Source organism: Balaenoptera acutorostrata, chromosome 4, assembly GCF_949987535.1.
Source record: "Balaenoptera acutorostrata chromosome 4, mBalAcu1.1, whole genome shotgun sequence".
Classification (NCBI taxonomy): domain Eukaryota; kingdom Metazoa; phylum Chordata; class Mammalia; order Artiodactyla; family Balaenopteridae; genus Balaenoptera; species Balaenoptera acutorostrata.
In genome coordinates this window covers 41615057-41641429 of record NC_080067.1, presented here as the reverse complement: position 1 = coordinate 41641429, position 26373 = coordinate 41615057, and the positions used below count along the sequence as shown (strand labels likewise).

General features: G+C 40.8%; 1 protein-coding gene and 1 non-coding gene across 6 annotated transcripts in view; both read left to right on the top strand.

Moving 5' to 3' along the window:
* Nucleotides 1–22297, top strand: part of VEPH1 (ventricular zone expressed PH domain containing 1) — a 122949-nt gene extending 100652 nt beyond the window's left edge. For 3 of the 5 annotated variants that reach the window (XM_057545991.1, XM_057545989.1, XM_057545990.1), the window contains exons 7-9: nucleotides 5782–6002; nucleotides 21013–21222; nucleotides 21868–22297. In XM_057545991.1, the coding sequence (XP_057401974.1) occupies nucleotides 5782–6002; nucleotides 21013–21222; nucleotides 21868–22273 (837 nt within the window). In that variant the 3' untranslated portion in view covers nucleotides 22274–22297. Of the gene's footprint in view, nucleotides 1–5781; nucleotides 6003–21012; nucleotides 21223–21867 lie in introns of those variants that run through there. The other 2 variants (XM_057545993.1, XM_007164840.3) reach the window with 2 other exon arrangements.
* On the top strand, nucleotides 10312–10418 carry LOC114236711 (U6 spliceosomal RNA). Its single transcript, XR_003622573.1, has one exon. It is a non-coding gene; the product is annotated as a U6 spliceosomal RNA (small nuclear RNA).
* Nucleotides 22298–26373: the final 4076 nt, after the last annotated feature.

Sequence of the window (26373 nt, the reverse complement as noted above, 5' to 3'; positions counted from 1 at the left end):
CATTAGAATTGTTCTAAAAGCTTCCCAGGTGATTCTAACATACAGCCAGGGTTGAGACCCTCTCACAAGGAGCATAGCGTTGGGAAAGGGTCTTGGGAAAGTTCAACAGAGAACGCTGAAATCAGTTGCTGATACCTGCTACGGGTGGAAGACAGGAAGGTAGCAGCATACAGGGCTGCACTAAGCCATCTTTTTCAGCCTAGCCTAAGTGGAAATATTCAAACTCTGAAATCAGGCAGATCTTGACTCAGTCTTGTCTCTGCTACCAAGACTCTTATTACCAGTGTAATCTTGGTCCAGTGATTGGCCCTCTTATCAGTATCTTCATCCTGTTACCATTTTGCAAGGTTGTCATGAGGAAGCAGATGCCAAGTACCTGAGACATAGTGGATGCTTAATAGAGGGAAACAATCATCACCATAACCAGGCACCCACATTTTCATTTTTGGCCGCTTTCTGATTTACATTCTGTTATCCTCACGAAGAATAACAGAGGTGTTTTATGAGATAGTAGTAGCAGTATTTTACAAACAAAATGAACAACACACAAAAAATGAATGGTATGACCAAGGCAAATCACTGCCTGTGAGCCAAATCTAGCCACACCTGTTCATTTACTTATTGTCTGTAGCTGTTTTCCCATAACAGATACCACATGGCCCATAAAGCCAAAAATATTTACTCTCTGATTCTGTACAGAAACAGTTTGCTGACCCTTGATTCTAGTTCATCAATTCTCAGTGCGGTCCATGGACCCCTGAGACCCCTTCAGGGGATCTGCGAGGTCCAAGCTATTTTCACACTAATACTCACATATCATTGACCTTTTTCACTGTGTTGACATTTTCACTGAAAAGACAAAAGCGATGATGGGTAAAACTGCCAGTGCCTCAGCACAGATCAAGACAGTGGCACCAAAATGTACTCATCATCTTCTTCACCACCACGTGTTTGCAGGGAAGAAACCAAACAAACAAAAAGCCAGTTTCACTTAACTCAGGTTGGCCCTATTGATATTTTGAGCCAAGTATTTTGATACTTGGTTTCCGAGGGGCTGTCCTATGCACTGTAGGATGTTTAGCAGCATCTTCAGCCTCTACCCAGTAGATACTACCAGCTTGTCCCCCCTAACACCCCCAGCAGTGACAGCCAAAATGTCTCCAGGCATTTTTTGAAATTTCTTTTATTTGACTTAATAAATGGTAAATATCAATAGATATAACTCAGATGAACAAAAACTCTTTGGTGTCTTCTGTAAATTTTTAAGACAGTAAAAAGTTCCTGAGACCAAAAAGTTTGAGACCTGCTGGTCTATTAGAGTATTTATGATATTTACACCACTAAATCAAAATAAAGTGAAAAGGCTCCTATAACTGATGATGAACAAGAGATAGGAAAAAGGAGTGGGAAAATATGTGCAAGGGTGGGTTTCGGATTTGGGGGCGGGAGGGATGGAAGCATAGCCAGAGAAGACACAGCTTTAGAGACACGGGGGGCAGTGTGACCTGAGTGAGTTAGTCCTCCATCTGTGCCTCAGTTTCCTCCTTATAAAATGGCAGTGATCACAGTATTATTGGGAGGATTGCATGAATAAATACATAAAAATCGTATAGAATAGGTTTGGCGCTTAGATTAAGTTTTCTCTGTGGGTCAGCTATTATTATTTTAATATTAAATAATCAATTTATGTCCGAAGGGATGAGGTCAGGCTTGCCATTAAGGCACACAGGTGCTGCTGACCCTGTCCCCACGGTGGGATGACTGAAAGCAGAAAAATGCAGTCACTGGCCTCCAGAGATGAAATATTGTGGAGCCAAGAAAGAAATCAGAATCTCCTAAACCCCTTCCTACCCTAACATCACACTTTCTAATCCAGAATCACATCTGTTACCCCTGTGAGGTATATGGGCATGCTCCAACTTTTCAGAACAAACGATGTGAGGTTGGCTTGGTTTCATATGTTAGTTCCAGAACAGTTATAACTTTTCTTGTTCCCACGCTGTGATTAATTTTCCCTTCAGCTCAGTTTGGCTGCCAGAAAATCATCCAGAGTTGTGCTGATTTCAGCAAATACCCACACAGCCATCCTCACCTTTAGGAAGACATGTGCTTTCAAAAAAGGGCTCTTAATGAAACCGTAGGGACACTTCTTAGGTAAGCAAATGAAATGTTTGTGGACTGACTAAAATAACTGCTAAAGAAGAACCTGAAGCTGAAGCTGAGGAAGTTACTTGAAATTTGAAATCGCATTCTCCATAGTAAAGTGCCACATCTCCCGTGTCCCATTTCTTATCTCTTCCGACCTCCCTTTGTCAATCAGGACACTTTTTACTGTAACTGTTTTCTGTGGTTACTGAGACTATTGGGTTTAGATCCTAAAATCTTGCTGAATTCACATGTAATGTTCTCTGTGAAATCTGACCTGACTACACTATTTAACATTAACCCCCCTCTGTGGGTCTCCCTCTTCTGCCTCATCTTCCTTTGAGGTACATATCTCCATCCAACACACTCTGTATTTTACACATGTATTTTGTTTATTGTCTGTCTGCCTCATTATCATGGCAGAGATTATCTTTTTTCTTCAGTGCTGTGTTCCTAGCTTCTAAAACAGTGTCTGGCGCAGGGTAGGGACCCGCACATCCAGCTTTTGCCTTGAAATCAGGAAGGGAAAATGCCCCTGTGATGCATTGCACACCGTGAATTCACATACAGAGCCCTTGCATGAATGAAAGCATCTATGTTGAAAAAAATATTAGACTCAAGAGTACTTAGGTGTCCTGCAACCTGACAATTATATGAACCAAAGTATAAAATGAGCTATCAAGGAACTTGTTCCAATGGTGTTTATTTTTCATTCCTCTAATATTGTTATCCTTCAATGAGTAAATAGCTCTTCAATTAGCTGTCCAGCTCACGGAAGTCCTAGCCTTAGTCCCACACATCCAGACAGAGCACTGTGCCCTAGGTGTTCTTAACAAATAGTTATTAAGGGATTGATGGCAGGTGTACCCCCTTCCCCAAGAGATGTGTTCCAGTGCAATTGTACATGGACTCTTTGAAAAACAAGTTAAGTATTAAAGACTAGGGAAGTTCACTACTGCAATCTGTTCTGTAATAAATATTTCTTTTAAAGTACAGAATTCTTTTGCAACTACATACCTTTATTTGTAAAGTCATGCCTTGGCATATAAGGTTTGCTTAAATCAGTAAATCAAGACATACACACCGAGTGTAGACACTACAGGCTCAGTTCTGTGCCGGGCTGATGATTGATGTATGAGAAGTGGCCCCTTTAGGAGACTTGAATGGTACATGTAACTGTTAGGGAATTATACATGGAAGGGGGGATTGTGGGTCCCTTAAAGGCAGAGACCACTTCTCATTCACCTTTGTCATCTAGTGTCTAGCACAGACATATTACAGGCATGCAATAAAAGCATGAGTAAACAAATGATCAAATGCAATCAAGTACTAAAAAGATTTTTAAAAAGAGTTGATAATACAGTGAAAATTCAGACAGAAGAGGTCATTGGGAATGGCTTCATGGAGGAGAGAGAAGTTAATCTTGAAAGAAATGAAGGCCCCAAATGCTAGAACAGAGGGGACAGGGGAATTCCTAGCTAGAAGAGTAGTTTACACCTGCACACCTGTCACTTAAAAGGATTTTGAGCATCAGCCTCCAATATATATTTATAATTATACATATGGTCTATTATACTACCATTATGAAAGTTTTTAAATACATTAAAAAATAAGATTTTAAAAGAACAGTTAAAGATAAAATAAGCATATTTTTAGTTATTTTTATTTATTAATGGTATATCATTATTTATATTGGGCACAAATCTACATTTCAAATAACGTTCTTGATAATTTTGAATTTTTTTGGCTAACTTCCAGTCATGTTGGATTAAATCATGTCACCTCAGAATATGACTGATGAGGAGTTCTCATAGGTATAGGAGACAAGTCAGCTAAGCCATTTTCTTGTTATTCACTCACGCCTGAGTTATTCATGCTGTTCTTCATCTTCAGTTTTTTGAAGGAACGTATGTAAGTCAATTGTGAGAGTTAACTTGATTAAAGCTGAGTAATAGAATCTACTCATTCGACGAGGCACGTAAAATCTGTCACATGCTGACAAATGCTTAAAGTGAACAAATGAGGGAGGATGTCCTGTGGAGAGGAGGTATACCATTATGGTACACGGCATCATCTGACAGGCAGATGGATGGGGGGTGCCGTTGACCAGGCCTCCCCTGTCCACGTGGAGTTAGTGAGTCATAGGCATAGAGGCTTGGCCCAAGGAGGAACCAGGGTTGGGAAGGGTGAATGTGGGGGTCAGATCATTAACGATGGTTGAGAGATTTGGACCTGGCAAGATAGGCTCATGAGACTACATATTTTTAAGAAAGGAGCAACAGGAAAAAGGTTTTATTTATTTTTTTAAAATTGTCTTGGAAATCAGGAAAAAAATCAAAACCTCAAAGAAGCCAATTAAGAGGCATTATGAATGAAACATTGTTAGCTTCAGCTAGCTCTCTAAGTAAACTCCCCATAGAATTATCATCTGCAGGTCATGGGACTCTGACTTTTTTTTTGTTTGTTTTTGTTTTTAATTTATTTATATTTATTTATTTTTGGCTGCGTTGGGTCTTCATTGCTGCGTGCGGGCTTTCTCTAGTTGCGGTGAGCGGGGGCTACTCTTCGTTGTGGTGCGCGGGTTTCTCATTGCAGTGGCTTCTCTTGTTGCGGAACACAGGCTCTAGGCGCACAGGCTTCAGTAGTTGTGGCATGTGGACTCAGCAGTTGTGGCACACGGGCTCTAGAGCACAGGCTCAATAGTTGTGGCGCACGGGCTTAGTTGCTCCGCAGCATGTGGGGTCTTCCCGGACCAGGGCTCAAACCTGTGTCCCCTGCATTGGCAGGCGGATTCTTAACCACTGCGCCACCAGGGAAGTCCCCTTTTTTTTAAATATAGACCTTAGTTCTTCATCGTTCTTCCCCACCACCCCCACCCCCAGCTTTATTAAGGTATAATTGACAAGTAAAATTATAACATATTTAAAGTGTACAACAAATGATTTGATATACATATACATTGTGAAAGGATTCCCCCTATCAAGTTAATTAACCCATCCATTATTCCCATATGTTGTAGCAAATTTCAATTACATGATACAGTGTTATCAACTATGGTCACTATGTTATACATTAGATCCTCAGACCCTATTCATCTTATAACTGAATGTTTATACACTTTACCAACTTTTCCCTATTTCCCCCCACCCACCCACTAGTCCTTGGCAACCACTTTTCTAGCCTCTGTTTCTTGGGTTTGACTTTTTTTTTTAGATTCTACACATAAGAGATACCATAAAGTATTTGTCTTTCTCTGTCTGCCTTGTTTCACTTAGCATAATGCCCTCCAGACTCATCCATGTAATCACAAATGGCAGGATTTCCTTCTTTTTTGTGGCTGAATAACTTTTCATTCCATACATATATGCCACCTTGTCTTTATCCATTCATCTGTCAATGAACACTTAGGTTGCTTCCATGTCTTGGCTGTTGTACATAATGCTTCTATGAACATGGCAGTGCAGATATCTCTTTGAGAAAATGACTTCGTTTCCTTTGGATAGATTCCCAGAAGTGGGATTCCTGGATCATAGGGTAGGTCTATTTTCAGAGGAACTGCCGTACTATTTTCCATAGTGGCTGCAGCAGTTTCCATCCCCGCCAACAGTTGTACACGTTCTCCATTGTTCTTGGCAGGAGAGAGCCAGGAGCTGCTTGCCATTCCTGGTGAGTCAGCTGGCCAGCATGGAGCACTCGTTTCACCATATTCTCCTGCTGGAGATTAAGAGCATCACGGACACCTTCTCCTCCATCCTGGGCCCTCAGAGCAGAGACATCTTCCGCATGAGCAACAGCTTCACTGCCATTGCCAAGCTCCTTACGCGACAGCTGGAAACCACCAAGGCCAGAAGCGACAGGTGAGCAGGGATTCCTGGGTACCTCAGGATCTGTTGTGAGCCCACTGAGGCATAGCACAAAAGGCTATGTTTTCTTTTGTAAGCATAAAAGTTCCCAAAGAAAGCCAAACTCACTATCTCAACATAGAGTAACTTCTGAATAAATTATGACATTTGCCAGAATTTTTTCTAAATCTGTGAAAACCAGAATGTAACCAAAACAATCCTAAAAAAAAGTGTAAAAAATACGGTAAAGGAATAAGAATGTAGTGCAAATAATAATGTTTATCGAACTCGTTTATTTATTTAACAAGCATTTAACAGTTGCTTACTCTATACCAGGAACCCTGCCAAAAGCTAGACATATTGAGAGATAAAACATGTTCCTTTACCCAAAGAGCTCATTGTCTGGCGAGGAGGTAAATATTGAGTGGGTAGTTAGAGAATAGTGGGAAGATTATGCTGATTATGATGCTGTCAAGGAGTCTGGGGAACACAGAGATGGGGGTACCTACTTCAGCATAGAATGGAGAGGAATGGGAAGCTGAGATCAGGGAATGCTTCCCAAAAGAGGTGATATTTTGAACCAAGTCTTGAAAGATGACCAGATTGTACCAGGCTGGCTTTGGGGCAGCATGTGAAAGAGCACAGCACTTTCTGGAAACAGAAGTCATTTTGTCTGGCTAGGGTGTGTGTAATAAGGAGAGTGACATTAGGTAATACTGATGAAGTGGTAGGCAGGGACCAGATGATGCAGGACATGACAGACCTTCTTAAGGAGTTTGAATTTTATCCTGGAGGCTGTGAGGAATCATGGTGGGTTTTTACATGTTAGGATATGATCAGAATCCATGTTTCAGGAAGCTCACTCTGGCCCCAGTGCAGAGAACATCTCAGGCAGAGGCAGACTGGAGTCAGGTCAAATGAAGGAAGGACAGAAAAGTGTCCACAGATATTAGCAATTAGAAGATTATTGATGATTGTAGTGAATGAGCTGCCAGTGGTATGGCTGGACATAAAACAGGACGCCTGGGGTTGAAGGGAGAGGGTGGATACAGTAAACAAATCTGGTCCTTTCAAGAAGTTTGTGGAAAAAAATAAAGACCATGGAAGATTGAGGGAGGGGTTTTATTATGTTTTGCTACATTTTGAATAAGGAGGCACTTGGAAAGTTTTATGACCTTAGAAGTTACAAAGTACTTTCAAATTCATCATCTCATTTGATTCTCATGATCACCCTAAGGGGTAAGAAGGGCAATTATCATTATTCCTATTTTATAGAAGAAGAAACAAAGGCTCAGAGACTGGTTAAATCTCTTCCCAAGGTTACACAGTAACTAAGTGATAAAAGATGGACTCAAATTTCAGATCCTATGCACTGGAAGGTATTCAGTTATGGAGAAGGGGCAGAGCACATTTGAGACTAGCATCAGATTTTGTGAGTTTTGGGGCTAACAAATGATGCATATCATTTTCAGTCTGAAACGGCATTCCAAAAACACGAGAAGCCATCCTTACAAAATAGTGAACATTTAGTCACAAGGGTCCACTTTATGTCCACCATGGCACAGAGCCTGGAGGTCCCAAGAGATATAAAACAAAACGTAAGACATAAAACACCATTCCTGAAAGGGTTCTCAGTCAGTGCATGTGACGGGGTTAATGGAAGTGCATATAGCAGGCTGTGGAGCATGAGAGACATATAGCCAGGGGAACGAAGAATGTTTCACGAAGAAGGTGAAATTTAAGTTCATTCCATATTTATTGAGTAGCTTCCATGTGCCAGGCATCTGCACAGGTACCAGATTAAGTTGCACAGGATGGATGAAAGTTCCCCAGATAAGCGTTGAAAGGATACTCCAAATAGAAAGGACGCTCCTCACATGCAAAGATAAAAGAGTTTAAGAGTATGTGACCCAGACTAACGAAAAGCAATTCGTTCAGCGTGGCTGGAGTGAATACATCAGTGGAGGGTGGGAGAGTAAACTGAAAAGTTAGGTCAAAGGCAGATTCTCAGAGAAGCAAGGAGTTTGTCCTGTAAGCAACATGGCGGCTTGGAAAGATTTTAATCCAGGGAGTGAACACTGCCCCTAGCACAGTAATTAGCAGATAGTGGGCACTCAATAAATATTTCTTCTCTAAGGGACTAGGTGGATGAGGAAGTGGCTGACGTGGTGGAGCCCTGAATGGAGTTGGCTGGAGCTGCAGGCTGGCAAGAGAGAGAGGGGCCAGGATGCTATTACTGGGGGCTTAGCAGTAGGCGCCCTCCATGGTGAGCGAGGCCTGGGCTAAATCAGAGGTGGGGAACCTAGGAAGTCAGGACAAGTCTTTATAGTGAGAGAGCTTGGAATTAGGAAGAATCGATTATTGGTGAGAGGTGGGGTGAGGAGAAGGGGAGGAGGGTGAATGAAAACCCGAAGATATCTAGCTTGAGTGGCCACATACACATGGAAGAGGGTGCTGATCACCAAGAAAAGACGTAGCAGGAGGGGAGCCCACCTGGAGGACCTCTTGGCCCACTCCACACAGAGAATATTTTATGGCCAAGATGGTCATCAAAGTCAACAACAGCTATTCAATCTGAGGAAGCCAGATAGCAAGTGCCCTTTCCTCTCAACACCGTAGTTTTGATTGAGCATATAAAAATCTGTTGCTGCCTGGTTCAGTGCCTAGTATAGTTGCCTGTAATACGAGGGTTTCTGATTTTGGTGCTATTGACATTTGGGCTAGATAATTCTTGGTTGTGGAGTTGTTCTGTGCGTTCTACAATACTTACGAGCTTCTCCAGCCTCTGCCCACCAGATGCTAGTAGCAACCCTCCCCCTCAGCTGTGACAACCAAAAATGTCTCCAGACACTACTAAATGTCCCCTTAGAGATAAAAATCACCCCCAGTTGAGAACGACTGCTATCTACGTATTCCATTGAAAAATAGCATTTACACAGACCCCATGACCTGCCTAGCAACAGCCTACACATGGCAGCATCCAAAAAAACCCAAAGCCAGCATCATGAAGGGATGATTTGTCATCTATGTGCAAGCACAAAGTCACTGTTGGCCAGTTTTCATGATGTGGGGAAATTCAGTTGAGAGCTTCTACAGCTGGTGTTCGGGGAGCCACTTTACACTCTGTGCACAGCGAGCCTGCTCATTTCTTCTTCCAGCGGTGACTGGTGTGTGCGTCAGATGCGAAAGCTCGGGCACGTATTCTGGCCAGCAGCCTATCCGTTCTTTCTTGCCTCTACACAGGCAAAGTTTCAAGACGCCGATTGACTCTCCATGAGATTATATGTGTGAAAAAGGGTTTGTATAAAGGAAAAACATGTTATACAAGGGTGTTACATTAGGCATTCTGACAGGAAAAATGATTCTTAATAAGCAGGCCCAATCCAATTAGCAATAAACAACTTCCACATGAAAAGAAGAATGTAGGAGCTATGTAGACAGGAGAAAAAAATGAGGTCTCACTGTCAAAATATGAGTCTGCATTAGGAAAATGCATTTCTCCTCCCTTTATTATTTTTCTGAGGGGAAAAAAAAAAAGAAAAAATTAAATATGAAGAGGTAAAAGGTCACATACACCACCACCACCACCATCGCCACCACCTCAGCCTCTCTCAATTCACAATACTTCCCCCGTTTCAACCCTCTCTGTCAGTCTCCTTCTAATCGACTGTAAGTATTCGGTGGGAATCTCAGAAAGGCTGATGTGGACAGCCAGGCTTTTGTATTAGCTGCTCATCCTCTCTGGGATGGTTGCTAAGGCTTCTCTCCCCACATCTTTTCTCTGAATAGCCTTCATTGTGACCATTTAGCTTCAGTAATTGTAATCTGTGCCCCACAAAGCAGAAAGGTCCACACTTTTGTCTAAAGCATCCAGCAAAGTCTGATCCTTACAATTGAAGGGGAAATGAATAAGGGAAGAGAGCTCAAAAGAAAATTAAAGATGGATTAAATTCAAAACAGATGTCATCTAATTTACAAATCTGACACATAGCCCAGCAGGCCAGATTTTAGACTTCAGGCCAAAATTACAAGACTATCAAAAGAAAAACAATTAGCATCCTAGAGAGAGTGAAAAACTGGAGGAGACAGGAGCCTCCTTTGCGCCAAATGACTGAATTAATCGGGTGATTTTTTATTTGATGCACCAGGTAAGCACACTTGCACTTTTCTTGTTCCTGTGTTTCAGGATGAATGTTTTTATCTAAATAATAAACCACCGGAGGCTGACTAACAGGACAGCCATGCAAAACATTTAGATTTTGAGATTAATTCTGGAGAAGCAAAAGAAAGATAACAGCAATTGTGGATTAAAAAAGAGAGGGTGGTGCTTGCTTTGGCAGCACATATGCTAAAATTGGAACGATACAGAGAAGGTTAGTATGGGCCCTACTCAAGGGTGACATGCAAATTCGTGAAGCGTTCCCTATTTTTCTTATGGTTACCAAGGGGGAAGGGGTGGGAGGGAAAAACTGGGAGATTGGGATTGACATATACGCACCACTATATATAAAATAGATAACTAATAAGAACCTACTGTATAGCACAGGGAACTCTACTCAATACTCTGTAATCAACTATATGGGAAAAGAATCTAAAAAAGAGTGGATATATGTATGTGTATAACTGATTCACTTTGCTGTACAGCAGAAGCTAACACAACATTGTAAATCAACTGTACTCCAATAAAAATTAATTCAAAAATTTTTTTAAATAAAAAAGAGAGGGTGTCAAGATAGGAGAAAAGGTCTATACCTTTCAAAAGTGTATGAGCCCTAAGTAGCCTGCTGGGTGGCCGCTAACCATTGAACCATTTGCTTGCCGGGACCCATGGAAGCTGGGGAAGGAGAGGGTGGCTCCTGGCAGCTGTGTGCTGGCTGAGCAGTCAGCGATCCTTGGACTAGAAGACGCCTTTGCCAATGCATGTGGTGCGAGGGAGGCTGCTCTAATCAGGCACCGTCAGAATTGCGGACAGTTTGTCACAGGTGGTCTTAGGAGGAGATTAGGCTTGGCCCCAACTAGGGATGGAAGGTTTGAGGGATGGAAATTGTGAAAAGAAAGCAGGGGTGGGGAGGTAAATAGGAGAAATGAGAAAAGGTAGGGAGAAAGAGGGGCCAGGAAGAAGGCACAAGGGGAAAGCAGAGGGAAAGGAGAAAGGGCACCTGACCCAGCCCTAAGTCCCAGGCCTGGCGGGGGGCGGGGTGGGGGGGCGGTCACAGTTCCCTCAGATCCAGCTTTCACACCCTAGCCAAAGCCATCAAAGTCATGGGGGAGAAAGTTACCTTTAAGAGAAGTTTTAACACAAAGCATTAACCTCTGGCTTGATTAAATGGGTGTATGTTCTTTGATTGTTTTGGTGGTGATGGTGATAGTAGTGGTGAGACTGTGTTTATTCTTTGTTGTTAAGAATCAGGTGGGAGGTGAGGGGTAGGCAATGAAAGGTACAATATAGTCAAAACCTATTCGGTAGGTTTAAATCTGATTTCGGGATACAGGTAACCCTCACTTTTCAAAAGTTCACTTTACGCCCCTTTGCTTTGAGGAAAGACCTACATTAGTACAGTCGTCTTGATTCCAGGACCCCTCGGATACCAAAAGCCATCCATCCATCGATCCTCAAGTCCCTCTTATAAAATGGTGTAGCGCAGTTGGCCCCTGTATAGGCTAGTTCCACATCCTCAGTTTCAACCAATTGCAGATCAAAATTCAGAATTCATTCTGTGGTTGGTTGAATCTGAGGATGCGGAAGGGGGGATATGGAGGGCCAATTGTATCTATTTTTGCTAACAGAAAGAAATCCAAAGAGGATTTTCACTTTTACAAAAAAAAAGGTAATTGCTTCTTCGCCTTACACCCATTTCAGCTTAGGAAAAGTTTCATAGGAATGCTCAGATAGCGGGGGAAACCTGTAAATGGAAAGCGATGGCACAGTGGAGGGAAGGAAATGAAACAACAGTATGTGGGAGAGAATGAAGGGAAGATAGAATAAGGAGATTATGTTCACAAGGAAAGGACTCCAGGACATCTCCCCTCCGTGGAGTCACCCCAGAGTTTTGGCTTATTCTAAATTTCATGCATTGAACATCAAAGAAGTGGATGGCAGGGTGGAACAGGGGATTTGAGTCATTGTGTGTCTGGAATGTGTAACAAAGCAACATGGACTGCAGAGACTCTTTTCCAACTGTGAGACCCTTTGCAACCTGTCATTCCAGAGTTCCCATCTTGACATCTGGGAATCACATCAGAACCCAACCCTGGTGTGATACACAGTCCCTGAAGGCACAGCCCGAGAGTTTAGGAGTGATGGCTCTTTACCGAGTCCACAGCCGAAACTGCAGAGAGCAGGGAGCCAGGTTTTTCTCTCCAGCTTTTCAGAGAAGGCCATGTTTCTGAGTCTGATCAAGCTTTTTAACCAGCTCCTACCCTGTGATGGGTTCAGTGCTGGGAGCTTTTACTATGTTATATTGTTACATCGTCACAACAACATCTTTTAATATATATTAGGATTACAGAGGCTTCATACTAAAGCATAGTGGAGAAAACTTTGTGGATGGGCAAGAACAAAGTAAAATTCTTTACCCAACCCCTACTCACCTCTAGGTTCATGGTAGTTCTTGGAGGGGCAATAGTGTAAATGCCCAGACATCAGCTCATAGAGTTTTCTTTCGTTTCTTCCTTTAGTGTAGTCCAGTGTATCTCAAATTGTAGTGTGGACAAGATTTACAGTGTTCACAGTACTTCATTAATAAAGGAATTTTAAAGGAATGTCAGGGGTGACTTGCCTGTGTCTCCCCAAAGTGATACAACACTAACCTTTATTATTATCTTCTATCAATAGAATGCCTTCTTTGTGCCTCTCTTCCCACTGAAGGCTGCTCTTATCCAGTACTCCAGTTTGGTATCCCTTCCCCAGGAGGTCTTCCCCACCCACCCATGCCCATGGTGACCTTCTCTCTTTTGCCCTGCTACAGCTCACATTGCCTCTCCACTCCTCCACACCTGAAGTCCTGCGCTGAAGTGCTAGGTATCTTTCTGTTTACCCTCCAGTCTCCCCCAAACTTGAGAGAGCTAATATTCAGAGCCTATGCACTATGGAAGGAAAATAGAGTCTTAAAAGTGCTTACAAGAGCTCCCACTTTTTTAGGCAAGACATGTTTATACAAAGAGAAATTGATTCTTTGAGAGCAACTGTTGGCTCGCAAACTGTACATAAGGAGGTTCAGGACCATAATTAAAAACATGTGATGTTCTGGTCAGTGTTGCCCCCTGCTTAGGAAAAGCTGAATGCAATTTCACCCCACCAAGGTAACCAGAGTTTTCATAAAAAACATGTATATGTTTTCAATCTAGGGAGGTCTAGGGTGGTCACTTGTATAAAAAGAAAATCGGAACAACCATTTGTGGCAGTAGCTGTGGTTCTTGTTACTCCTCCATGTGTAGGGAAGGAAGGGCTTCAGTTTTTTGCCCCTCTTCCTACTGAAGAAGTTAAGTCTGTCATGTGGTACCATTTACGTTCCATCTGCTTTTCATTTACTTCCACCATTTGTCCTTCCTTAAAGCTGCATTTATGGTGATGCGAAGGTCTGTAAAGGTATTTCAGGAATTCGTTTATCAGCAAGAGAGGTAGGTGGGAGACTGCATTATCAGCTTTGGAGCCGATGAAGCAGCGCCAGGGAGCGTGAGGCCCCAGAGGGGCTGGCTCTGCTGGTGTGGACAGCCCTGCCAGGAGGGTGAGCGGCACAGTTACACTTCTGCCAGGGGGACCAGGCCCCTTTCCTGTAACACGGCTGTGTTCAAAACACAGGACGCACAAAAGAGAAAATAGCCTTTCATCAAGCTTCTGTGGTTTGGCTTCCCCTTTCAAACAAGACAGGGAACGGCAAAGCTTTAGCCTGGAGGAAAGGAAAACCTGTGCTGTGGGAGGAGAGGTGAGAGGGACTTTACCCTAGATGGCCCCTTGTGGGAAGGGTGACAGCTGAGGATAAAACAGTTCTACTTGATCCTGATGACCCAGCTGTTTGCTATTTTCATTCCCCAAAAGCTCCCTGTTCCTTTTTGGTATGCATCATAATTGAACTCTGAAGTTGCTATTTGCATGCTGTTTCCTGAGTTTTGAACACCTTTCAGTTTTTTTTAAAGGGGACACCAGAATTTATTTTTCAGACCTCTGTGAAGGGTTGCTCGGCGATTATATGTCAACTCTGTTCTGGTGTGTTCCCACAGGATGTTACTCTGCAATATTAGCATATAATAATTCTTGTTGGTTACTGTGCTATCACCGGTCCCAAAATATGTATTGCTTGTTCCTGTGGTAGAGTCAGAGGCAAACTGAAGGAAACACCTACTGAGAGGCAGGGGGAAGAGGGTATGAAGCAGGTGAGCCCTGGAGGTGGATACTTGTGTTTAATGCTGGGTTTACTAGTTGATCTTCGGTAAATTAGTCGACGTCTCTGTGCCTCAGCTACTCCATCTGTGAAATGGAGATGGCAAAGGGCCTGCTTCACTAGTAGAATGGGCAGACCAGATGAGGAGATGTAGCAAAAAGGATAACTTAACCATTGCCCTGCTCTTCCAGTGTTAAATGATGGTGAGTGACAACGTCTTACTTTTTCCCTCTTCAGGCCCAGTGGTTGCATTTCATGGCAGATACCCTCCCCTTAATCCTCATGGGCAGCCCCCATTACCTGCTCATGTTCCCAGAAAAAAAGTTAGCCTAGAAAAGGCGGAGCGTGTTGTCTCTGCAATTCTCTCCCCTGATTCAGAGTGTTCTGATGACATTACTATGTTACATTTTTGTACTCTTTTATAATTTTCAAAGTGCTTTTGTAACTTGTGCCACATCCAGATGACAACTTATTAGGATCTGTCAGCCTTCAGGTAAGGCTGCCGCTCACCGGGTCTGCCCATTCTAGGCTCGGGAACCTTGACTAAGAATTCCGGGTCCATCTGAACCAGTATCTGTCAGGGGCAAAAAGTGAAAAGGTACTTTTACCTCAGAACTGATAAAGACCCTGGAAGGCTTGAGGAGGATAAAACTATGGAATGTGAGGGAACTGCATACAGTTTACCACACTCCAACTCCAAATAACACACAGTTATTTATTTACTTACTTATTTACTTAACTGCATTGGGTCTTCGTTGCCGCGCACGGGCTTTCTCTAGTTGTGGCGAGCGGGGGCCACTCTTCTTTGAGGCGTGCGGGCTTCTCATCGCAGTGGTTTCTCTTGTCGCGGAGCACGGGCTCTAGAGTGCAGGCTCCGTTGCTCCGCGGCATGTGGGATCTTCCCGGACCAGGGATCGAACCCATGTCCCCTGCATTGGCAGGCGGATTCTTAACCTCTCTGCCACCAGAGAAGTCCCACACACAGTTTATTAAGTCTCACCTCACTACAGAATTAGTGAAACCCTCAGCAGCTTTGCTTGATTAAGGGAAAGTGCCTCTGCCCTGGTCTGCTTCAGATTCTGTTCCTTCAGTGCCTGGGCCAGTGCTTCTCAAACTGGAACACCTGGGGATTGGATTAAAGCGTACACTCTGAGTCGGCAGCTCTGGGATGGAGCCCGAGATTCTGCATCTCCGACAACCTCTAAGGTGATGCTGATTCTGCTGGCCCAGCAACCTCACTCTGAGCAGCAAGGGCAGGGGCCTTGCACTTTTTGCTCATCTTTTTCTGTGTCCCATTCCTTCTCGTGTTGGTTAAATGAAAAGTGAACAAATGACTGAGCATCTGTATTAGAGTGATCACTTCCTCGTATCAGGACTTTTAAACTTTTGTTTTATTAGCAGAACGTTCTCTCTCCGTGCCTGCAATGGCTCAGAATTCATCCTTGAAGTACAGAGATTTTTTAAAAATCGACCATTTCTATATCCCAGTCCTTGTATGCTCACACCAGTAGGAAGGGTCGCTCTCCTATAGTCCACAGTCTTTAGGATGCTGCAGAGGTAGGAGGGACTGTATGGTCCTTCCTGGCTTAGAAAAAGAAGAAGCTTATCTTCCATGTTTGGTATCACCTGTACAAGCTGCCCTCTTTCGGAATCAAATGTCCACATTGGGCAGTAGCTACCTAGGGTTTTACCATTTGACATTTTCATGCCCATTCTGTATTGGGCTACACTGTCAAATCCATTATCTTCTATAATGTTTTCAGCAATCTGGTGATACAGTATCATTGATCCCATTTTTAGATAACAGAAAAGTCATAGAGATTTGCCTGTCACTAACAAACAGGAGATTGGAGTCATAAACCTAGATCTTTTCCCTGGAAGGCCATATTCAGTCTATTTCCCCGCCACGCTCTCCTTTTGAAGCCCCTAAAAAGAATCTTGTTGTGAATGAAATAAACCATGGAGTCATTTCATTTCAGCAAGTTCTATGTTCTGGTGCCCATATAACTGAGCACCTGCTGGTCTCTGCTCTTGCGCACTGAGGCAGTCAGGGGCAGAAGAGAGTACCAAGAATTTGGATTCAACATTGTCCTTTCCCTTAGTATTCAAGTTTAGCTTTTCCAGAGGCATTACTCATTTCAGTTCCAGAACAGATGACAGTGCTGTGGAGCTGGGGGATCATCTCTGTCATTCTTATGATGATTGATGACCCAAGAAACTGCTGAAGAGTAGGGAATATAACATCCTAAGAATTTAGGACTCCTATGTGGATTTGGTCCATCATATTCTCCTACTTCTCCTCTAACAAGCTCAACTCTGCAGGATACATATCCTGGGCATGGGATCATAAGCCAAGCTCATCAAAAGTTAACTAATATTATTTTTCTTTGATTTAAGGAGCCAGGAGGAGAGGCTGCCAATCTCTCCACCTCTGCCAGCTTTATAGTCTCATCTCCCAGCTTAGTGAGAGCCGTGAGCTGCCCAAGGACCAATTCGTTTCTAAGGGGGAGTCCCGCTCACACAAGAGGGAGATAATTAGGCCTTCCCCTGCCCCTCCTGGGTATCCCTAGATATGCTTTTACAAACTTTACCTTGGCAATAGACACCAAAAACTGTTCAGACTGGAAATCATCTGAGCCTCTTGTAATGTGGCATGTTGAGTTAAAGCCAAGTTAATATTTAGGGGATTATAGAACTCTGACAAAGATTTCTGTAGAATTACCTCTGGAGTTAAAAGTAACAAATGGAAAAAAAAATAACAACCCCTTTGCATGAACCGAACTCCCTGGCCCCCACAAATAAACGTAAACAGGACCGGGACCTCCACTCTCCACCCATACTTTCACATTTGTGATGCATTTCTTTGCTCTAAAAGGAATGCAGAGTTTCTCTCTCTAAAAGATTTTTGTTTTTGAACAGTTCTCTCCTATCTATTTATACTAAGTTTAAAAACCAAGAGAAGTCAAGGAGCAGTGAGTGTTTTTTATAAATTCAAACTTCTACCTACCTACCATTTTCTGACCTTTCAACCTATTGGAACAAAAACTTTTCCTAATTCTCTGCCAGCAAAACTCTGTGACATATCCAGGTGGATTGATGGCCAGTAACAGAAAATTCTCTCTGGTCCATCTTGTGGCTTTGGCTACCTTGGAGACCCTTCATTACCACCCCATCCCCTGACTCCTGTGTTATAAAATCTCCAAATCATAAAAACAAGGACGATCGTGTATAAGAGAGAAATTCTTTGTGGTGAGAAACCTACTCATCAGCAACACTCATCAGCCTCATATCTAGAGATTACTTTTCTGGCCCAGACATTTTATTGTTGCTTCTTTACTTATTTAGCCCTTTGCAAATCCCTCTTTTCACTCCTGCTCTTGCTCCTTGCTTCTCTCCACAGTTGATATTTACCAAATGACACTGCCCCATCCCCTACTCCCCATGGACCAGGAGAAGCAGCCAGTGCTTCATAGACATCTGGTAGACCTCCAGAGGGTTTTTTTGTGGGTGCAGGGAGCAGGCTGGCTTCAGAGATGTAGGTGGTCTCAGTTCATTTATTCTGCAAACGCTTCAGGTACCTGTGAGTGTCAAGCACTGTGCCAGGCACAGGGGAACTAGGATGAGCATTATAGTTCCCTGCCCACTGAGCAGCAGGGATTTACCCAGGAATAGGGTGGCCAGATGAAACTGATAGAAATACAGGACATCCAGTTAAATTTCAGGTAAAGAACAAATAATTTTTTAATATAAGTATAATCATTTTAGTATAGTACAATACATTTTTTACTATGTCCCATTAGAGACATACCTATACTAAAAAAAATATTTGTTGTTTATCTGAAATTCACATTTGGCTGGATACCTGGCAACCTGCCCCAGAGGCACCTGACCTAACCCTCTTGGGTCAGCGGATGTCTAGGGTTAACCCATAACTTCTTTCATACCCAGAGTCCCCTCAGGGATGCTGTAAGGCAATCTGAAGGTGAAGGAAGGCATGCTCCCAGGTACGAGAGCTCTGACTCACACAGTCCATGGTGCTTAACAGCCAACGCTTGGTGACTGGAGACAGGGGCAGGGAAAGGGGGCTGAGTGACTGTCCTCTCCTAAAGTTTGATGCCGTAGCATTCTCCAGGGAACATCAGTACCTTCCAGGATATGGAATATTGATCTACCTGTGTCTAGGCCATTGGTGTTTTCTTTTTACATTAATACAATGCCTAGACAAGGACAGATAAAGCTTCCAGAGGAGTGATAATAATAATAACAATTAATAATAATAATAAAATTTAACATCTCCTGACTTCCTGTTTTGTGCTAGGAACAGTGCTTCACACCGATTCTGTCATTTCAGCTTCCCAACAACCCTATGAGTTAAGTATAGTTATTATCTCCATTTTATAGATGGGGAAATTGATATGAAGAGGACAAGAAATAAAAGATCTCCATAAGTAAGAAAATTTTATTTAAAAAAATCAGAAACTGATCCAATAAAATTATTGAGGGAGATTTACTATAATCATGTGAAATTTGAAATTTTTGGAAGAAAATGCTATTATTTAAACTGTTGTTATAACCCAGAGCTTTATGTAGAGAGAAAAAACTAGTAAATGCATGAGAAACTACACCTCTGACAACTTGTATGTTTTGAGATTTAAAAATTTGTTCAGTACTCAACATCTGATATATACATATTGGGGTATACTTTGTGCTTCACAAATTTTTAAGTTTTAATAATCCCAGCTATAGAAATTTCTAAAATAAAGTTCAAAAATAAAGGTATCTTTCATTTTTGAAATGTGATTAGGTTCCAAGGAACCAGAGAAATACTTTAGTTTGGTGACTATACATGGACTAACATAGATAGAAAATAAATACTGCTCCCAAATTTCTCATCTTGAGAAGGACCTTTTAAAATTAACCTTTGTAATCATGATGGTTTTAAAAATACCATCCAATGACAGCACTATCTTGATTTTATTTGTAATAGGAGTAAAAATTCAGCTTTTAGAATCTTCTGGCTGGAAGATGTAAAAACCTCCCATGTGTTTGTGGGCAGCTAGTATCTTATGTGTGTCAGAAAGGGAAGCATGTTCAAGATGAGCATTTATTCCCATGCGCTGGTTCTTGAAATCTACTCATGTATAGTTCACTCAAGCATGGGATGGAAAATAAGTTTTTCATTATGTATGCAAAACCATAGGAAGCCTATAAAAGTTATATTAAAAATGCAAATAAATTTTCTCAACAATAGCTTATTACACAATAAACAATGTCCTATTACTTAATGGATGATCTACTCTCCTTCCCAGTTTTCACCTTCAGCATCTCTCCCTGGGCTGGACTAACAGGAGGACTCCAACCCCTGAGGACCCAAAACTAGGAACCCTCCCTCAAGGCCAGGACCCCTCTCTGGGCCAGTCAGAAAAGCTGCAGGATTCAGCCCTTCAACAATGCCCACCACAGACATGGCCCCAGAATGGGTGGAAAGTAACTGAAAAAAAATCATCAACAGCCCCTCTATGTTGGTTTTCCCTAAAAAAGCAGAAAACCAAAATTTTATTTTCTCACCCTAACTTAAGAAATATGACAGGTTCACTTTGGCCCTTATGGAAAAATAGCCATATGTTTGAAAAAGCCAGGATTTTTCTGTGAATTTGAGGCGCCTTCCCTCAACCTCTAGGAAAAATATGAAAACCAAGTAAATACACACAGACAACCAACAGAATTATTAAGCCATCTTGGTGAATGGATTTCTAGAGATTATTAACCTTTGTGTTTATAAAGAGAGAATTAATCCTAACCCCAAATTATATGATTGGTAGTGATCATTAAATTGAAATTAAAGTAACTCCAGTCTGGCTCGATATTAGAAGGCAGGTAAGGGAATATAAATGCATACTACTTTTCTCTAATCATTCAGCACCTCAGTGAGCATCAGTGAGCTATTTCTGCAGCTTGTCTGTGGGGTCTTACTCTATCTAAGCCACTGTGTTAGCCCTTAGAGAGGTAACAAAGTTATTTCACAAATAGCCCCTGCCTTAAAGGAGGTAATTTTAATGACCCACAGAGTGTTTTATAAATTCTACTATACAAGATATTTGGAACTATTAATGTCATTCATGGAAAACCTCTTTCCTCCAACATAATAAAATTCAGAAAGATTTTCCTTGCTTCATAAAATGGAAGAGTCCCACTGATTTCCTTAAAATAACAAAACCATGAGTTTACACAGTCCATTTGAAATGTTCTTATTCTAATAATTTCAGTACAAACAGATCAGCATATATAAGTTTTCTAGAAAATTCCTGGCATGAATTTCATATGAAAGCATGCTTTGGAAAGCTAGATAAGAATATGGTAGATGACCATAAAAACTGCTTTTCGTCCTCTGAATCCTTCAAAACGATTTCTAATACAAAGTCGCCATAAACACCAATGTTTCTAAACTTCTGGCAGAATACACTGTAGAAGCAATTTCAAAGACCTGTGTCCACAGTAGTTACTCAATAAATATTTGTCAAAAGACAAATTAAAAAATTGAGCAGGTACAGTTTTCAGTTTTGAATAAGAAGCAGTTAGCAGTTAACACTGTTCTGAAGGGTATATGTGATGAGCATCGAATGCAATGATTTTCATTCTTTTAGGAGAAAACCCAGCACTGAAATCGAATTTCTTGAGAAGCTGGAAGAAGTCAACCTCACTGTTGATGAAAATGAAGACCATGAAAAGCTCCAAGTTAAAATACAGGCTTTTGAAGACAAAATAAATGCTGAGGGCAGTACCCCTGGCTCAATCAGAAGATATAGTTTGGACCAAATTTCTAAGGAAGAAAGAAAAGACATTAGATTTAATAGGTATAAATTTTGTTTGGCTGGTTTTTAGAATATGTGCTTCATGTTTGCTATTAGTTTTGTTATCACACTTTTATTAAGTGGTTTTTAAATATCTTTTACCTATAGCAAAATTCATCCACAGTGCTTTCGTTATCCAAAGAAGCTCGCTATATTAAAAGAATTCAAATAAAAGTCACAAACCTATGGTTTATTTTTATTTTTATTTTTTTTTAAATATAACCATTTTAATCATAAGTATGTTTTGGGACCAGTTTTCATTATGGTTTATTTTTTAAAAACACTTCTTAAATATAAATATGCTGATATTGAGAATGACTGTCAAAAGCTTTTCTTGATTTCTGATGAAAAAGCAGAAGCAAAAGTAGAAAAAAGAATATAAATATTGTAAGTTCACCATTTCCCAGCCAGTTTTGCCATGAAACTGATTTTTAAATCTTTGTTTTGGGAGGTAGCCTAGATCTACAAAGGTTTGGCTTATTACATAATGTGTATGTTTTATCAAATTCTGTTAATAGCACCAATTTTCAGTTTCACACTCTAGAGGAAGTAACTTTTGCCCAGTGTTATTATTCTTTCTTTTCCTTGTCAGTAAACGGTAGCCCAGCTTCTTTACCTGCCTCAGCCTTCCCTTTGTTTGTATTGTAGGTCAAAGAGTTTGGCTTTGCACACCGCGCTAACGAATGACTTGAGTTCAGAGGATGGGGAAGTTGTAGAGAGTGGAGATACGCGAGCCAGCATCTCTCTTTCAGAAATAGACCCACTTGGCCAAGGACATGACAGGTCGCCCTTTAAGGGAGACACTGATGGATCACAACTGATAAATTCTTCAGTTTCACACCCAAGTATTATACATATAGAATCTGAGAATTTGCCAGAAACAGTTAAAGAAAACTATCAGGAAGAAACTCCAGATACAACCTCAAGGCCTGTAGAATACCATGATAAGCTCTACTTGCACTTAAAGGAAAACCTCAGTAAAGTGAAAGCATATGCTGTGGAAATGGGAAAGAAGATTCCAGTCCCTGACCAGTGTACCATTGAAGGTAAGTGACCTGAATTCACCAAACTTAAGAAATTTCAGGTATCGCTATAAAAAACAAACAAATAAACAAAACTCCCGTAATATAAATCGCCATACCCTTCTGGATCTTTTGCAAAATAGATAATTTGAAAATACCCTTACATTATTTTAATTGCTTTTTTTTCCCCAGTAAGTTTAATCATCTTTTTGATTCCATTTGAATCTACCTAAATCTACCAACTCTGATTTTTTCAAACCTCAAAATATATTGTTTCTGGTTTCCCATCCATAGTGTTCAGGAACATTCTGTAAAGGGATATGTGGCCCCCAAAACAGGCTCTGGGGTAGGTGTCCAACGAGAGGCATTTTCCATCCACATAATCATGCGGGAAAGCTATGGGCAGCGTTGAGCTCCAAGAGATTTTCCTTCTATTCATTCAACAAGCATTTATGAAGCAGCTACCGTATGCCAGGCACTGTGCCAAAGGTTCAGTTATGAACCAAACAGACGCACTCCCTGATCTCTTGGAGGTTAGGCTATGGAAAGAAAAGATCGAAACCATAGTCAGGAGGTGATGTAAGGTCAGGAGCCAGTGAGAGTGTGAGCTAGTCAGAAAACAACAGACAAAGTAAGAAAAGAATGTCAGGGCCGGAACTTCCCTGAGGTGCCCGATTTAAGGAGATGCCAAAAAAGCTCAGTAAAATTTTAAGTAAAGTCAGAATTAGTAACATCTTGCCAAGCCATAATGAGCTGAGGCAAAAGGAGGTAAGTAGTAATATTGATCATGTCTTTATTTACAGTTTTGATATTGTGTTTATCATGGACTTTTTGTATTAATTTTGATTTTTAAAAATATTATTTATCTTGACTACTAAATTTTCTGGGGCTCCTTTAAATTCTGTGCCCTAGTCCTGGCCCCGGGAAGGATGATGGGTTGGAGACACAGGTACTAAAATGGCAGAATGCCCAGGGCAGGCTTACCCTTCTGGCAATGGGTTGAGCAGGTGTGGATGGCTGAAGGCACTCTTGGGCTAATTAGATCTTTCCTACAGTCACTCTTAAGCAGCAGCCATGTTCTTCCCTTGAGATTTAGGTTAAGGTCCTTGCCCACTCCTAGGACATGACATCTTTTCACAGGTTTCAGCTCTCATAGAAAGCATGGAAAAAGCCAGGCAGCCTCTCTTCCAGAAAGAAACACAGCTGAAGGACGGGGAATCCAATTTATATTTACCCACCCACTGACCATCAACCCCTTTCATGTTTAGGTACTAGGAGGGTTTTTCCATACTCTACTTTCTATTCCCTTCTCCCACTCCATATCAGAGGAAAGTGGATTCTCATGCTGCCAAAGGAAAAGGGAGGTTCAAGCATTTTGTAATGACAAATATTACTATTTAGCATGTTTGTATAGAATCTGACATTTTCTTTTTTTAAAAACTGAAGTATAGTAGATTTACAATGTTGTGTTAGTTTCAGGTGTACAGCAAAGTGATTCAGTTATACATATATATGTGTGTGTGTGTATATACATATATTCTTTTTCAGAGTCTTTTCCCTTATAGGTTATTACAAAATATTGAGTATAGCTCCCTGTACTATACAGTAGGTCCTTGTTGGTTTATCCATTATATATATATGTATTAGTGTGTATATGTTAATCCCAAACTCCTAATTTATCCCTCCCTCCCCCTTTCCCCTTTGGTAACCATAAGTTTGTTTTCTATGTCTGTGGGTCTATTTCTGTTTTGTATATAAGTTCATTTTGTATCTTTTTTTTAGATTCCACATATAAGCGATACCATATGATATTTGGCTTTCTCTCTGTCTGGCTTACTTCACTTAGTGTGGTGATCTCTAGGGAATCTGACATTTTCAAAAGTGTTTACATTAATTTAGTGATTAGCCTTCTTAAAACTCTTTTTTGAAATGGTAACAATAAAAGTGATATTGCTCATATTCAATATAAGTTTTGGATAATTAAGTACACCAGGACTTGAGAATGGCTAAAATCAATAAGACTGAATTAACACAAACTCTTAACAATTGAATGTTTCACTGATTATCTATGTATTTAACACACATGTTGGAGAATTTAATATAAGAAAGGTTAAGTGAATTTCCCAGTTTGACAGAGGACGTCTGTAACAAATATAAAGTTAGATACATTTTCATCTACTGGAATAGTTTTTTATTTTATTTTTTTAAGTTTAGCTTAAATCATTAAAGATGTACTAAACGGTGAGGTTTAATCTTGTGAAAATGTGAAAGAAGTCAGGCAGAGTTACTTCAAGCATCTAGTTGTTCAAAATGATATTTCTTATGGCCTTGAATTCTTTTGGGAGTTTGAGAGTTAACTAGGTGACTTGGGTTTTTTTCCCAAAATATTGAATGAATCCATCATCTTTACTTAAAAAAAAAAAAAAAGTTTTTCTTTTCATGTTTTCTACCAAGCATGGCCTAGAACTGAGAATGTATTTTTTTAAGTTGACATTTTAGATTCATTCATGCTTTTGTAATTTCCTGGAAGTTCCTGGGAAATGCCTTGCACTGAGATATGAGTGAGGGATTGAAGATTTATATGACTCACTGTAAATACATCCACGGAGAAGTGACTGGTACTGACTGCAGGGGACACACTGTTATTATTTCAGATTGTGTAAACCACTCAGCAAAACTCCAGCAGTCATCTGGCTGACACAGTTTTGCTTATTGTCATGAGATCACTCGGCTGAACAATATTGTGTTTCTTTCCTTAAAAATTTATTGAAGAAAGATTTAGGCTTAGGATTTGTGTTCTGTTTAATGTGTTGTTGGTATAAAAGAGGGCTATTTAGTCTTTCTTGCTAAATTATGCAAAGTAATCAAGAAACAAAGAGGAGAACCATAAAAACCACTTCCACAACATTAAAAAGACAAATAAGCCAGCAGGAAATAAGAACAACAACAAAGAATTAAGAATAATTTTAGACTGATGTTACAAAGTCCTTGCTAAAAGGACATGACAAAACAATCCTTTAGAGAAGTTCTTTTTTGTATTGGTTTGAATCATATGAAAAAAACTGATGTTCAACTTCCTTATTTTGACTGACAAAAACATCAGTTTCACATGGTTCAACAGAATACTTCAGTAATAAAATATGTTGAAAGAACAGAAGCCTTATAGTCACTGTATAGCAGAATTCAGTATGTGGTGAATCAAGTCACAAATAGCATTCTTATCCGCAGTCAGCCATCTTATTACTGTATGATATTGATCACAGTGGGAACAGGCAATGGGCAATAGATCAGCACAAATCTATCATCATATCTGGAAAAATTGTCAAACCCCAGGTCTTATTGAAGCTGGGTCAGCAGTTCATTTTGGGTATGAAAACCTGTTATTCCCTAGTCAGTTATTCTCTCCTGGGTTCCATTGACCTCTGGCATAGGAGCAGGTTTGCCAGCCACTGAAAGTTATGTATTCATGCGCAGAGCGATAGTCTAATATCTGCCTGATTATATTTACATAAAAGACCAGAGGAATTTTGTTCATCTGCCAAGGGGTATTTTAAAAATCTGAATCACTGGTATTCATTTATGTGAACAAAAATGATTTAGAGGTTAAAAACAAAGCACATGATATTGAAATAAATCCTTGAAAATCTGGCCCATCACTGGAGTTCTATAAAGGAAGATATAAAATCTTACAAGAACCCATCAATGCTGCTTTGGTTCGCTTTGAAGTATTTCCTGATTGGGTGAAAATACATCCCATCTGTAGAGCACATCAGCAAGGCTGACTTGCAGAAAGCTAATTTTAAAGCTGGTAATGTGGTCCTTTCTCTAATAGACCCACATGAGTTGATTTTTCTTGACTCGAACAGATACGAGAATATATAAAAATAAAATACAGCTCATTGTAAATATCAAGAAGCAGGTGCTGTTTTCATAATTAATTATAAATAAGGCTTCCTTATGGAAATTTTGCATGTAGTCAAGTCCAGCCTCATATTGGGATGACCGAGGAGACAAAGCCCACACCAGTCCTTTACCTCTTTCTCCTCAGTTGGTCCAGTCTGGAGGATAATGATAACACTGATCCACTTAATGGTTCTGGGGGAGGTTTCTTTCTTTCTTGTTTAGAATAGAT